Consider the following 13,807-nt stretch of genomic DNA (forward strand, 5'->3'; position numbering starts at 1 on the left):
AGAGATGGTGTCTATAGTAATAGTGGAATAATAGTCTCTGGGAAGGGAGTGTGACTGTGGGATAGCAGGTATAGTAGGGAGAGATGGTGCCTATAGTAACAGTGAGATAATAGTCTCTGGGAAGGGAGTGTGACTGTGGGATAGCAGGTATAGTAGGGAGAGTTGGTGCCTATAGTAACAGTGAGATAATAGTCTCTGGGAAGGGAGTGTGGCTGTGAGATAGCAGGTATAGTAGGGAGAGATGGTGCCTATAGTAACAGTGGGATAATAGTCTCTGGGAAGGGAGTGTGACTGTACAGTTGTCACAAAGTAAACTCTCTCAGGTGAAACACATTTTTGGCAGTTGTTGGTTTTTATTACATTGTGTTATATGATGCACAATGTTGTTGGTCACTTACAAGCAGTGTAAACTAAAAGTTGGTTATGTGATATTTTTTGTGATTTTACATGCAAAGACTACTGTCCAAAGGATGCCCTGAAAATGTCTGATCAGACAATACACTAAATAGGCATTATCATTGTACTATGCTTGTTTTAATTCAGGGTGTAACCTTTCAAATACAGTACACAAGGTATTAGCAGCCACAGTGATTTGCTTTGACAGTATTTCAATTTAGGGGAAACAATAGAGAACTAGCCTTGAGATTAGGGGCAGTGAAAAATTGTGGTAATCACAAACATTAAAAATAGTATTTTAAAGGTACACTGCATCATATACTATGGGAGTGCCCGAAACTGGCACAATTCTGGTCAGATATTGTTAAGTTAATAACAATGGTTTTTAAAACACCCTTAAATGTGGAGATGCCCCATCTACTACTGGCCCTACCTGTCCCAAAACTTAACAAGACGGCTCAAAAATGGATAAACCAGGTTGCCACGGTAGCTCGACTGACGATCACATCAAAATGGAAATCCCCTGTAATTCCTACAGTTAAAGAGGTTACCTCTAGACTTGAAAGCAATAAGAAATTCGAGGAAATGACCGCCCGAATAAGCAATACACTGCACTTGCATAGTAAGGTTTGGGGTAATTGGGATTACTTCCTAACTACTGGGGATGCCGAAACTCCGGATGTATGACGATTGTTGGATCGACATCTGTCTGTAAAAGAGATTGTCATTTTGCTCCACCTCCTCTAATTTCAATTTCAATACCGACTGTGTTATATTATAGGGCTCTTTTCCTTTCCCCCCCTTTTTTTTAATTTTTTTTATTTTTTCTCCCTTTTCTGGTTTTCCCCTCCCCTACCTCTCTGCTCTGTATGGTTATTACTCATTGCGATATATATATTTGTAAGCTGCAAAGGCCATTATTGTACAAATGAAAACGGATACGATGAAAGGCATCATTGCAAACTGTTGTATTTTATTGTGGAAAATAATAAAGACTAAGTTACAAAAAAAAAAAAAATAGTATTTTAGCTGCACTTTAAAAGAGAAGGAAAGGCATATTTAATTGGGGGTGCCAAAAGTTAGGCGCCCTCAAATGATTATATATACTTACCTCGCACCCCGGGCCAGTGCTGCTATCAGGAGAAAACTGCACTGGTCTGGGGAATCTTCCAGTGAGCACCACTGAGCTATCGGCTTCCTTCTTCTTCTTTCTTCAGATTTCCCAGGGCAGACGCATGCTCAGTAGAACGGATTAGCCGACTTCATTAAAGTTCAGCTTTTCGATCTACTGCGCATGAAGAAAGAAGAAGCCGTGGTGGTTGCTGGAAGAACCCTGGGTCGGTGCAGTTTTCTGGAGCATTGGTCTGGGGTGTGAGGTAAGTTACAATCACTTGGGGTGCCTAATGTTTGGCACCACCAAGTACAGAGGGCCTTTCCTACTCCTTTAACTCCTAAATTGAAAAGAAGCCAAGATTCCAGCTTTGTTTTAAAGTGACATTATTTTGTCACAAGTTCCTAGAGTCAAGCTAAGACAAGATTTCTGCTTTGTTTAGAAGTGACATTACTTTGTCATGAGTTCCTATCATCAGATTAAGAGTTTGTGATGCCTCATTTGGCTCTCTTTGCAAAGTATATGTATCAGTTGCTATAAAAAGGTTAGCATAACTGTGAGGAATCACAAACTGCACTCTTTACTTAGTACCTTTCAAAATCTCTTGCAATTACCTTCTGAAAGGTGAGTGTTTTCTTTCTAATAATTTTGTCATCTCACTGCAGGTTCACTAAAATTTTGAAGCGGGGTGGAAAATCTGAGGTAAACCACACTGATAAAATATAGATTATATTATTATGTATAATATATTGTCATAAAATGTATTTTAAAATTATTAAAGGGAACTCCACCCAAACACAACTTAAGCTGTTTGAAGTAAACATAATTTCAAGCAACTTTGCAATATACATCAGTTAAAAAATATGCAGCCGTTTCATGATTTTAAATGTAATAATGTGGTTTGGAGCAGTTACCTAGGCCTAGCCCTCTGTTCTCTTGCTGATGTGGTCGACTACTTGGAGACTTTATAAAAATACAGTAGTCGGCTGACCTCAGCCTGCCTTCAGCCTGTATCCTCCAAATCTGAAACTTCCCTGCACACGTGATGCCAATAAGGAAAGGAACAGCACACAGTGCAATGCATTGTGGGATATGTAGTTCCTGCATGCTGTCTGTAAGGTGTGGACAATTTGTAACACTAATGTTCTAGTCCCTCCTCCCCTGCCAGGATTTCAAGTGGTGCAGAAAAAAGAACTGTTTTTCAGCTGGATTTCAGTATATAAAATGGTATTTACTCATACTGTTTGAAGGAACAAATTAAGGTGATAGGTAGGTTAGGGTTTATGGGATGTGTGGGTCTCTTTAAAGGAGAAGGAAACCCTTTTGCAAAAAACCCCGTACCCTTGGACCTTGTTTTGGAAAGATTTTCAATACTAAATGGGTTCAAGCCCCAAATGTATTGAAGCTACTGGATTCAGACAGAATTCGATATTTTCCATTTTCTAGTCATCTCTTAACATGTCCATGGGTTTGCAAATATTTAACCAGTAATATAAAATTTTTTAAAAAGCGTTATTAAAGAATATAAGCATAAAACAAAATAAATAAAGCTACTGTTTGGCTTGTACTTATACTCTTCCTTTCAGCATGTTTAAAGGGATATTACTTTGTGTGTTATTTGCTGTGCTCTCTGCAAACCCATTGTCACAGCCAGAAGGCTTTGCAGATGAAGAACGAGATGTCCGAGGACTTGCATCTTTGCTAGGTAAAGCTTTAAAGGCTGGTTTAAAAAGTAAGTTGGAACAACATTCCTCCCTTCCTGTTCTGTCAATGTCCACTGTTGTGTAGCTGTTACTAATGTATAGTACCATTGGGAGTATTGTAACAACAATTAGAGTTAATGTTATGGCAGTACAGAAATGCTTGCTTTGGCTTGAAGATAGAGTGGTACTTTGTAATAAAGGGGGAAACTTTATTAATATTAGTACTTTTTTATGAATTGACATTTAATAAAATATTAATACAAATATGCAAAATCAATAATTAAGCCTTCTGGTGTACTGCTAGTGAGCAAGAATTAAAGAGAATTAAACAGATATACAGAACTTAGCTTAATATCAGAGATAGCCAGTTCAGTTTCAATTCATGCACCAACCTTAGGAGCGCCTGATTTAGCGATGATGTCATGCGCCTGGCACAAAATTTGTAAATAAAAGAACTTCCAGGTCACGGGTTCGATGCCTGATTAAAGGAATTGCTGACTTGTGTTCCTGGGTTCCCTAAATTCCTAAATTGCTGTTTCCTGACTTCTGCTTTAACCCTGTTTCTGATTCTTGCTGCCTGCCTTTTGAACCTTTGCCTGAATTTGACTACGCTTTTGCCTGACCCTTTTGGATACCGCTGAACTAGGACTTTTACCCGAAGCTTCCTCCTTGGTCTGGACTTCTCCCACTGGGAGCAGATAGGTCCCGTGAGAATGACCTCCAAACCCCAGATAACAAAGCGATGATTCAAATTCCTGGCACCCATTCATGGTTCCCATGAAAAGCTACTAACCCAAAGTTGAGGGGTGTTTTTTTTATAAATACATACCAACATTTTGGATACCCCAATAGGCAGATTTCGCAAAGGTCGAATTTTGAATGTATGTGAATTTTTTTTACTCTAATAGGAGGTTATTTAAGAAAAAACTTGAAAGTCTAATTTATATTCAAATTTGATTTTGAAGATACTGTTTAACCCTTAATAAATTAGCCCCCAAGTATACCAAACAAAATAATTATAAAAGTAAAAACTACATAGAGAGCTTGACACATTTTGTGCCAAATGGGGCACTTTCTCATTTTATTTGATAGTCAAGATTTGAAGAAACCTCTAACCCCGGACGCTGATCTATGCAATATTATTAGCATTTCCAACAGATAAGCATGAACTTTGTGAGTGTGGCAGCAATTAGGGTCAACAATTAGGCACCTCCAGTGATTATAATTGCGATCTCCTATCCTGGGCTTGTGCTCCTGGTAGCAGGAACACCGGTCTGGGGAACTTCTGAGTAAGAACTAAGGACAGATCATCTTCTGCTTCTTCATTTGCATGTGTAGTAGAGTGAAAACCCCAAATTTTTGCATAAGGTTCAGTTTTTCACTCTTCGGCACAAGTGTACCTATGTGTACCTATGCAAAGAAGGAAGAAGCAAGAAGAAGTTTGCTCTGTGGTACGCACTCGGAAGAACCCCATGCTGGTACAATATTCTGCTAAAAGGAACACTGGGTATCAGTTAAGCGGTTGTAATCACTGGAGGCGGGTATCAATTGTTAGGCACCCCCTAGTGATTTCATCAATTTTTTTAAACTAATTTAACCTTTGATTTTCCTTTAAAGGGAACTCGGTGTTGCTAGGGTCTTTAACCCACTGTAATATTAACGCAGATTGTTTTTATCACATATTTTTCTGTTCGGAAACTCTCCTATTTATTCCTGCTACTAAACAAATACTTGGTTGCCAGGGTCATAAGGCTGCAAGTGAATACTGTATGACAAAATAAAGCAGATGTGAGATAAAAGCTAACCAGGTCATCTTTTAAAACATATACTTAAAATATGTTGCTAGAAATTATTTACATTTCAGTGGTTTACAAATTTATAGATATGACCATTCTGAATTTAACTTCTAATGATATTGTAATAGTAATGTATAAGGATAAAAATATGAAAGTATTGATTAGCCCTAAAAAAATTAATACTAATCCAGAGGAAGATTTATATAAAAAAAAAAAAAGTAAAAAGGGGTGAGCTGGAACGGTCCCCCTCAGTAAATATGAGAGCATGGGAGGGGAGTAGGGGGGGTTGGGGTAGCAAGCAAGCTCTTGTGGTCTGTGTCAGACTGACTTTCCAGGGTACTGGGACTTTTCCTGGTGGGCTCTAACCTTAGTGGGCCCTTTGTCCTTTTTGGAGTACAGAGCATTAACTATTTTCTACCTTTTCTTCTTGTGTTTCATTTATTCCCAGCAGTGAGAAAGAGAGGAAAGAGTTAGTTTAGGAGTCTGCAGATAGGGTCAGGGAAATTATACAGCCAAATTTATTGCTACAGATAAGCAGGAGGTAAGCAGGAGAATCCATAGAAGCTGTTTATTATATAGAGTTGACAGGGGATGTTTCTCAGAATGTATATATGCAGTGTAAATGGAAGAGCAAAAGCTAACCGATTCCTCAAACAACCAGGTATTTTGAGCTAGGATAGCCCCTGCCAGCACACAAGCTCTCTGTCTGTGCTATCCTCTTCAGTCCGTCTGTATTCACTGCATTGCTCTGTGCTATTGCACAGCTAGCAATAATGAAACCAACAGAACATGCAGGAGAACACAGCTGCTCACAGAATAAGAGACAACAGATAGTGATATATAGGGCTCATTAGTCCAGAATGTGTCTTTTTGGGGACTGTCATGCTAGTTGCAATGATACCTCTATGAATAAAATGTTTCCCATAGACACCAGTGAACTGGTGAAAACAGTGCCTTCTAGGCTACATTAATGAGTCACATTTATTATTTTTTAGGGTCAGGTCACACAGGCAGATTCAGGGCACACAGGTGGGTGACAAATCTCCCAGAATCTGCCAGTGTGTCTCTGCCCTTATAATAATCATTTGAACAATGAAACATGGGGATACGAGGTTTTCTCAATAAGAAGAAAAGGTTTTAGGGCTCTGGCTTAATGTTTAGTTCTCTGGTGGGCCCTTGGTGTCCCAGTCTGACACTAGTTGTGGTTAAGGCAGGTGGGTGGGTTAAGGGGTGGAGATTTCTCCAATTTTTTTTATAGACTGTTGCCAAACACAATCAGAAATTTGAGGTAGGATCAAACTAGACCTCTATAGAGAGGTAAAATAAATTTACTTTACCTGTTCATCGTGTCTGTGATAAACTTATATATATAGGTCCTTAGCTGTAGCAGCCTCTGATGTACCAGTAGTAGTGTTTGCATTTGTCATTAGAATTTACCTGCTGGTGGTAAGTAAAAGTGATGTTTTTGATTTGCTGTAGTAACTGCTCTTATTTGCTGTCAGAAAGTTTAGTTCGCCTCACACACGATTATCATTCCACCAACCCTCAAAATGTATTATTTCCCCAAGTCCCCATTTAGATTTCTATATCATCAATTTTGGTTTATTTTTTCCTTGACTTTTTTTAATATTTAGTTGGTACACATTTTCTGGGAGGAGCACCTCAACAACGGGAAGCCAATGACGAACGTCGCTTTGCTGATGGTAATTGCTTTTTCTTTACATGTACATAGAACTGCTGTACAAAGTATTAATGAATGAATAAGTTGAAATGTGTTTGTACATAGTAAACACTTTTTTTATTGATTAAACATATATTCATTGTTGTGCTTAAGAAAGGATAATTTTATTTAACTTCTCAGAAACATGGTAGGTAATATGTTTATTCTGACCCGGTAGGGTGGCAACTTCACTATTATTTAAAGGTGACCCAAAATGCAAATTTTGGTGGATAACTAAACTTATTTCTTTGAGCTCTGAACACCTAACTAGAACTATATTCATCATTATATCTGTGTAAGATCGATTGATTGTAAGTGTAAACTCACTATAATGCATTACTAATACATTGCACTGTACACTGGGAGAGTTTTGGTTGTTGACCCTTTAATATATAAATATACAGCTGGGAACAAATACCTGTCAATATATATATATATAAATGCAAACATATCTTTCCAGATAACAATATAATAGATGTAATGTACATTTCCTACTGCATTCTAAGCAAGGGAATTATTTTTTTTCTTGTCTTGAGCCAAAGTCAAAGCTAAAAGAAATAAATATTTAGGTCAGTGGATGTGCAATAAAATAAAGCTGATGTAAAACATTCACCGTCAACCTGTGCAACAAAGTATACTTATTATTTTGCACTGTGTTTTCTGGATAAGGCACTTGCTTTACAACACTGTACTTGTGCTCCAGAGCAGCTTTGGAAACAATTTATTTGAGAAAATAATAACCCTTTATCAACATCCATAATATGTGTATGTGGTGATCAGAAAACTTTTCATAAGAAAAAAGGTAATTAAAGTGTCTAACTGTGGATTTAGAAGTGACTTTTGCTTTGTAGTAGAAAGGGACCAAGTATTGCTGCCCAAAGGTACAACTTACATCTTGCTCTGGAAGAAATGCCAACCATAAGTCAATGACATCAACATACTAAATTTGCTTCTGTGGTTCCATAAATATCTCCCGGGATATTAGTCATACATAAGATCAATGGTAGGGAACAAATAAGGCACCTCAGGTTTTAAATTAGTCACATCATTTACTGATACCTAAAAAAAAACATAGCCAATCTCTATGAGATTTAAATGATCACATCACAAACATTGTATTTTTTTTTTAACTAAGATAATGCTGTCATCAAGGCAGGTCAGAGGATTCAGAATGAAGTGATAGATGTATTACAGTGTATTACTATCACCTGTAAAAAGCAAACAATTTGTTTTCCCTTTATTCCAAAATTGCTTCACAGTTTGTTATGCCCCATGGGAAGCAATTGCATTATTGAGAGAGTAGATCTCCCAGTTGCAGACTTTACAGCCAGTTGAGACTTGGGGTTTGTTTGCATTTGCCAGATGCCAGATTGACTATTGTACATAGTTGCATTATGTAGTGGCAGAAATTAACTGATGCATGTTCATCAACTTCATGATGTTGTCTAAATAAATCCAACCTTATTTCTAGGACAACAAGACTACACAGGTTGGATGGATTTTGGCCGCCGCGACGGTGAATATGATTAATATTCTTCTTGAAAACATCAAGGGGCAGATTTATCAAGGGTCGAATTTCAACCATCAAACAGTTCATACGATCATACTACAATCGTACTACGATCATACCATCGTACTTCGAATCAAACAATTCGAACGATTTAATCGTACGATTTTGCAAAAAAATTCTTTGACTTCTCAAAACTTAGCCAAATACTAGCTATGGGTTCTAGGAGGTCCCCATGGGTTAACATAGCAATTCAGCAGGTTTAAGGTGGCGAAGTGTCAACATTTTTTAAAGAGACAGTACTTTGGTTTTCGAATAGTCGAAGCATTTTCACTTCGAGTTTAATTTGGCCTATTCGATGGTCGAAGTACCCAAAAATTACTTAGAAATTCGAAGTTTTTGAATTCGAAAATTCAAGTCGAATTCACTTTGACCCTTAGTAAATGTGCCCCCAAATGTATAAAACTACATCTGTTTCTGTATAGAGGAAATAAAGCATTTACTATCTGAAGAAGTCCCTGTTTGAATCTGCAAAATTCAGGGGAGGTTAGTGGAAGCACTCTTAAGGCTAAATCAAAATATATTTAAGTACAATGCACTTCCCTGGTCCCCTGTCTCATAAGTAATTCAATATAAATGCAAATGCATATGTTTACAAAACAGGGGTTTTTAGTTACAAAGTTATGATCATAAAGCCAACATACCACGTCAAGGTAAACCCCATATGGCGGTCTTGTTTGAATTTGTATTTATATCTCTGGTTTTGCAATCCACTTTACATTTGCAGAATAAGTAAATGTAAAATATTAGAAAATATGGTACTGTTTTATTTATTTATTATTATTTATTTATTTATTTAGTTTTTAACTAAGATAAAGCTGTCATCAAGGCAGGTCAGAGGATTCAGAATGAAGTGATAGATGTATTACAGTGTATTACTGGCACCTGTAAAAAGCAAACAATTTGTTTTCCCTTTATTCCAAAATTGCTTCACAGTTTGTTATGCCCCATGGGAAGCAATTGCATTATTGAGAGAGTAGATCTCCCAGTTGCAGACTTTACAGCAGGTTGAGACTTGGGGTTTGTTTGCATTTGCCAGATGCCAGATTGACTATTGTACATAGTTGCATTATGTAGTGGCAGAAATTAACTGATGCATGTTCATCAACTTCATGATGTTGTCTAAATAAATACAATTTAATTTCTAGGACAACAAGACTACACAGGTTGGATGGATTTTGGCCGCCGTGATGGTGAATATGATTAATATTCTTCTTGAAAACATCAAATGTATAAAACTGCATATGTTTCTGTACAGAGGAAATAAAGCATTTCATCAGAAGAAATCCCTGTTTGAATCTGTATTTATGTCTCTGGTCTTTGCAATCCACTTTACTTTTGCAGAATAAGTAAAACGTAAAAGATTAGAAAATATGCTACTGTTTTATTTTATTTGATCTTATTTTAGTATTTATTTTTTTATTATTTACATCTTTGCAGATGAAGATGATGTAAATGAACGAGATGTCCGAGGATTTGGCTCTTTCCTAGGTAAAGCTTTAAAGGCTGCTTTAAAAAGTAAGTTGGAACATTCCTCCCTTCCTGTTCTGTCAATGTTCACTGTTGTGTAGCTGTTACTAATGTATAGTACCATTGGGAGTATTGTAACAACAATTAGGCACTGACTTAATGTTATGGCAGTACAGAAATGCTTGCTTTGGCTCGAAAATAGTGGTACTTTATAATAAAAGGGGGGACCTTTATTAATATTAGTACTTTTTTATAATTTGACATTTCATAAAATATTGATACAAATATGCAAAATCAATAATTAAGCCTTCTGGTGTACTGCTAGTGAGCAAGAACTAAACAGAATTAAACAGAAATACAGTACTTAGCTTATTATCAAGTGTTTACAGAGATACGCCAGTTCTGTTTCAACTCATGCTCCCACCTTTGGTGTATGACCTTTAAGCCCCAGATAACAAAGCGATGATCCCAATTCCTGGCACCCATTCATAGGTCCAAGGAGAAGCTACTAACCCAAAGTTTTGGTTTTCTTTTATAAATAAATACCAACATTTTGGATACCCCAATAGGCAGATTTAGCAAAGGTCGAATGGATGTGAGTTTTTTTTATACTCTAATAAATTCAAATACACTCACAACTCGAATGGGAGGTTATTTAAGAAAAAAATTGAACGTCTTATATTCGAATGAATAATCCCGACCTGAAAATTTGAATGGAATTAGAATCAAATTCAAGTCGAACCTCCGGAAAAAAGTTGAATCTCAGGAAGGCAATTAACATATTCAAATAGTTCAACTGACCTCTGCCATTGACTTGTAAATTTACTCGCCAGGTTTTAGGTGGCTAATATTCAAATCAGAACCGTTTCCATGGTCGAGTTGTGAAAAATCTCACATTCAAATTTACATTCGAATTTGATTTCAAATATACGTAATAAATCCCTGCCCCTGAGTGTTCCAAACAAAATAATTATAAAAGTAAAAACGACATAGAGAGCCTGACACGTTTTGTGCCCAATTTGGCACTTTTTCATTTTATTTTATAGTAAAGATTTAAAGATTTAAAGAAACCTCTAAGCCCGGATGCTGATCTATGCAATATTATTAGAATTTCCAACAGATAAGCATGAACTTTGTGAGTGTGTAAGTGGGGTCAACAATTAGGCACCTCCAGTGATTATAATCGCCTATCCGATACCTTGGGCCGGTGCTCCTGTTAGCAGAAAACTGTACCGGCCCGGGGTACTTCTGAGTAAGCACTAAGTAAGAGTAAGGACCAATCATCTTCCACTTCTTCATTTGCATATGAAGTGGAGTGAAACCCCCATCTTTTTGCATAAAGTTCAATTTTTTACTCTACGGCACAAGTGTCCTATGCAAAGTAGGAAGAAGCAAGAAGAAGTTTGCTCTGTGGTACGCACTCGGAAGTACCCCATGCTGGTACAATATTCTGCTAAATGGAACACTGGGTATCAGTTAAGTGATTGTAATCACTGGAAGGGGTACCAATTGTTAGGCACCCCCTAGTGATTACAATCAAATGTAACTTTTGATTTTCCTTTAAGGGGAACTCAGTGTTGCTAGGGTCTGTAACCCACTGTAATATTAATGCAGATTGGTTTTATCACATATTTTTCTGTTCGGAAACTCTACTATTTATTTCTGCTACGAAACTAATACGTGGTTGTCAGGGTCATTTTGCTGCAAGTGAATATGACAAAAAAATGAAGCAGATGTGAGATAAAACTAACCTGAACAGTTTCCAGGTCATCTTTTAAACCCAACCAATATGTTGCCAGAAATTATTTACATTTCTATAGTTTACAAATTTATAGATATGGCCATTCAGAATTTAACTGCGAATGATATTGTAATAGTAATGGATAAGGATAAAATTATAAAAGTATTGATTTTAGACCTACAAAAATTAATTTTGATCCAGATGAAGATTTACAAAAAAAATTTAAAAAGGGTGAGCTGGAATGGCTCCCCCAGTAAATGACTCATAGGAGGGGAGTAGGGGGGTTGGGGTAGCAAGCAAGCTCTTGTGGTCTGTGTCAGACTGACTTGCCAGGGTACTGGGACTTTTCCTGGTGGGCTCTAACCTTAGTGGGCCCTTTGTCCTTTTTGGAGTACAGAGCATTAACTACTGTATTTTCCACCCTTTCCTCTTGTGTTACATTTATTCCCAGCAGTGAGAAAGAGAGGAAAGAGTTAGTTTAGGAGTCTGCAGATAGGGTCAGGGAAATTATACAGCCAAATTTATTGCCACAGATAAGCAGGAGGTAAGCAGAAGAATCCATAGAAGCTGTTTATTATATAGAGCTGGCAGGGGATGTTTCTCAGAAAGTATATGTGCAGTGTAAATGGAAAAGCAAAAGCTAACAGATTCGTTAAACAACCAGTTACTTTGAATTAGGATAGAGATGGTCTGCCAGCACACAAGCTCTCTGTCTGTGCTATCCTCTTCAGTCCGTCTGTATTCACTGCATTGCTCTGTGCTATTACACAGCTTATAGTAGCAATAATGAAACCAACAGAACATGCAGGAGAGCAATGGTACCCACAGAATTAGTGACAACAGATAGTGACAGATAGGGCTCATTAGTCCTGAATGTGTCTTTTTGGGGGCTGCCATGCTGGTTGCAATGATATCTCTATGAATAAAATGTTTCCCATGGACACCAGTGAACTGGTGAAAACATGTCCTTAGCTGTTGCAGCCATTGATATACCAGTAGTAGTTTTTGCTATTTGTCATTAGAATTTACCTGCTGGTGGTAAGTAAAAGTGATGTTTTTGATTTGCTGTAGTAACTGCTCTTATTTGCTGTCAGAAAGTTTAGTTCGCCTCACACACGATTATCAATCCACCAACCCTCAAAATGTATTACTTCCTCAAGTCCCCATTTAGATTTCTATATCATCAATTGTGGTTTATTTTTTTTCCTTGACTTTTTTTTAATATGTAGTTGGTGCAAATGCGCTGGGAGGAGCACCTCAACAACGAGAAGCCAATGACGAACGTCGCTTTGCTGATGGTAATTGCTTTTTCTTTACATGTACATAGAACTGCTGTGTTGACATGTGTTTGTACATAGTAAACACTTTTTTTATTGATTAAAGGAACAGTAACACCAAAAAATGAAAGTGTTTTAAAGTAATGAAAATATCATGTAGTGTTGCCCTGCCCTGGTAAAACTGATCTGTTTGCTTCAGAAACACTACTATAGTTCATATAAACAAGCTGCTGTGGAGCAATGGCGGAAATTGAAAAACGGCTATATGGCACAGGTTAACTAATGGATAACACCATTAGACAGACAGAGCTTATTTGCTATCTGCTGTGTAACCTGAGCCTTTTCTCCTTTGAATGGCTGCCCCCATTGCTACACAGCAGCTTATTTATATAAACAGTAGTAGTGTTTCTTAAGCAAACACAGCAGTTTTACCAGTACAGGGCAACACTGCATTACATTTTCATTACTTTAAAACAATTTTATTTTTAGACGTTACTGTTCCTTTAAACATATATTCATTGTTGTGTATATATATATATATATATATATATATATATATATATATATATATATATATATATATATATATATATATATATATATATATATATATGTTTAACTGTGGATTTAGAAGTGACCTTTGCTTTGTAGTAGAAAGGGACCAAGTATTGCTGCCCAAAGGTACAACTTACATCTTGCTCTGGAAAAAATGACAACCATAAGTCAATGACATCAACATACTAAATTTGTTTCTGTGGTTCCATAAATATCTCCTGGGATATTAGTCATACATAAAATCAATGGTAGGGAACAAGTAAGGCACCTCAGGTTTTAAATTAGTCAAATCATTTACTGACACCTAAAACAAATGGCCAATCTCTATGAGATTTAAATGATCACATCACAAACATTGTAGTTTTTTTTTGTTTGTTTTTTAGCTAAGATAATGCTGTCATCAAGGCAGGTCAGAGGATTCAGAATGAAGTGATAGATGTATTACAGTGTATTACTGGCACCTGTAAAAAG

General features: G+C 36.9%; 1 protein-coding gene across 4 annotated transcripts in view; it reads left to right on the forward strand.

Moving 5' to 3' along the window:
* The first annotated feature begins 2,023 nt into the window (after window positions 1–2,023).
* The window catches only part of xt6l.L (XT-6 like precursor L homeolog), a 36,247-nt gene continuing 24,463 nt past the window's right edge, over window positions 2,024–13,807 (forward strand). The window contains exons 1-7 of one of the 4 annotated variants that reach the window (XM_041565292.1): window positions 2,024–2,131; window positions 3,094–3,239; window positions 6,641–6,709; window positions 8,198–8,242; window positions 9,442–9,486; window positions 9,734–9,811; window positions 12,734–12,802. In XM_041565292.1, the coding sequence (XP_041421226.1) occupies window positions 3,095–3,239; window positions 6,641–6,709; window positions 8,198–8,242; window positions 9,442–9,486; window positions 9,734–9,811; window positions 12,734–12,802 (451 nt within the window). In that variant the 5' untranslated portion in view covers window positions 2,024–2,131; window position 3,094. 4 annotated transcript variants of the gene reach the window in all.

This window comes from Xenopus laevis, chromosome 6L, assembly GCF_017654675.1.
Source record: "Xenopus laevis strain J_2021 chromosome 6L, Xenopus_laevis_v10.1, whole genome shotgun sequence".
NCBI lineage: Eukaryota > Metazoa > Chordata > Amphibia > Anura > Pipidae > Xenopus > Xenopus laevis.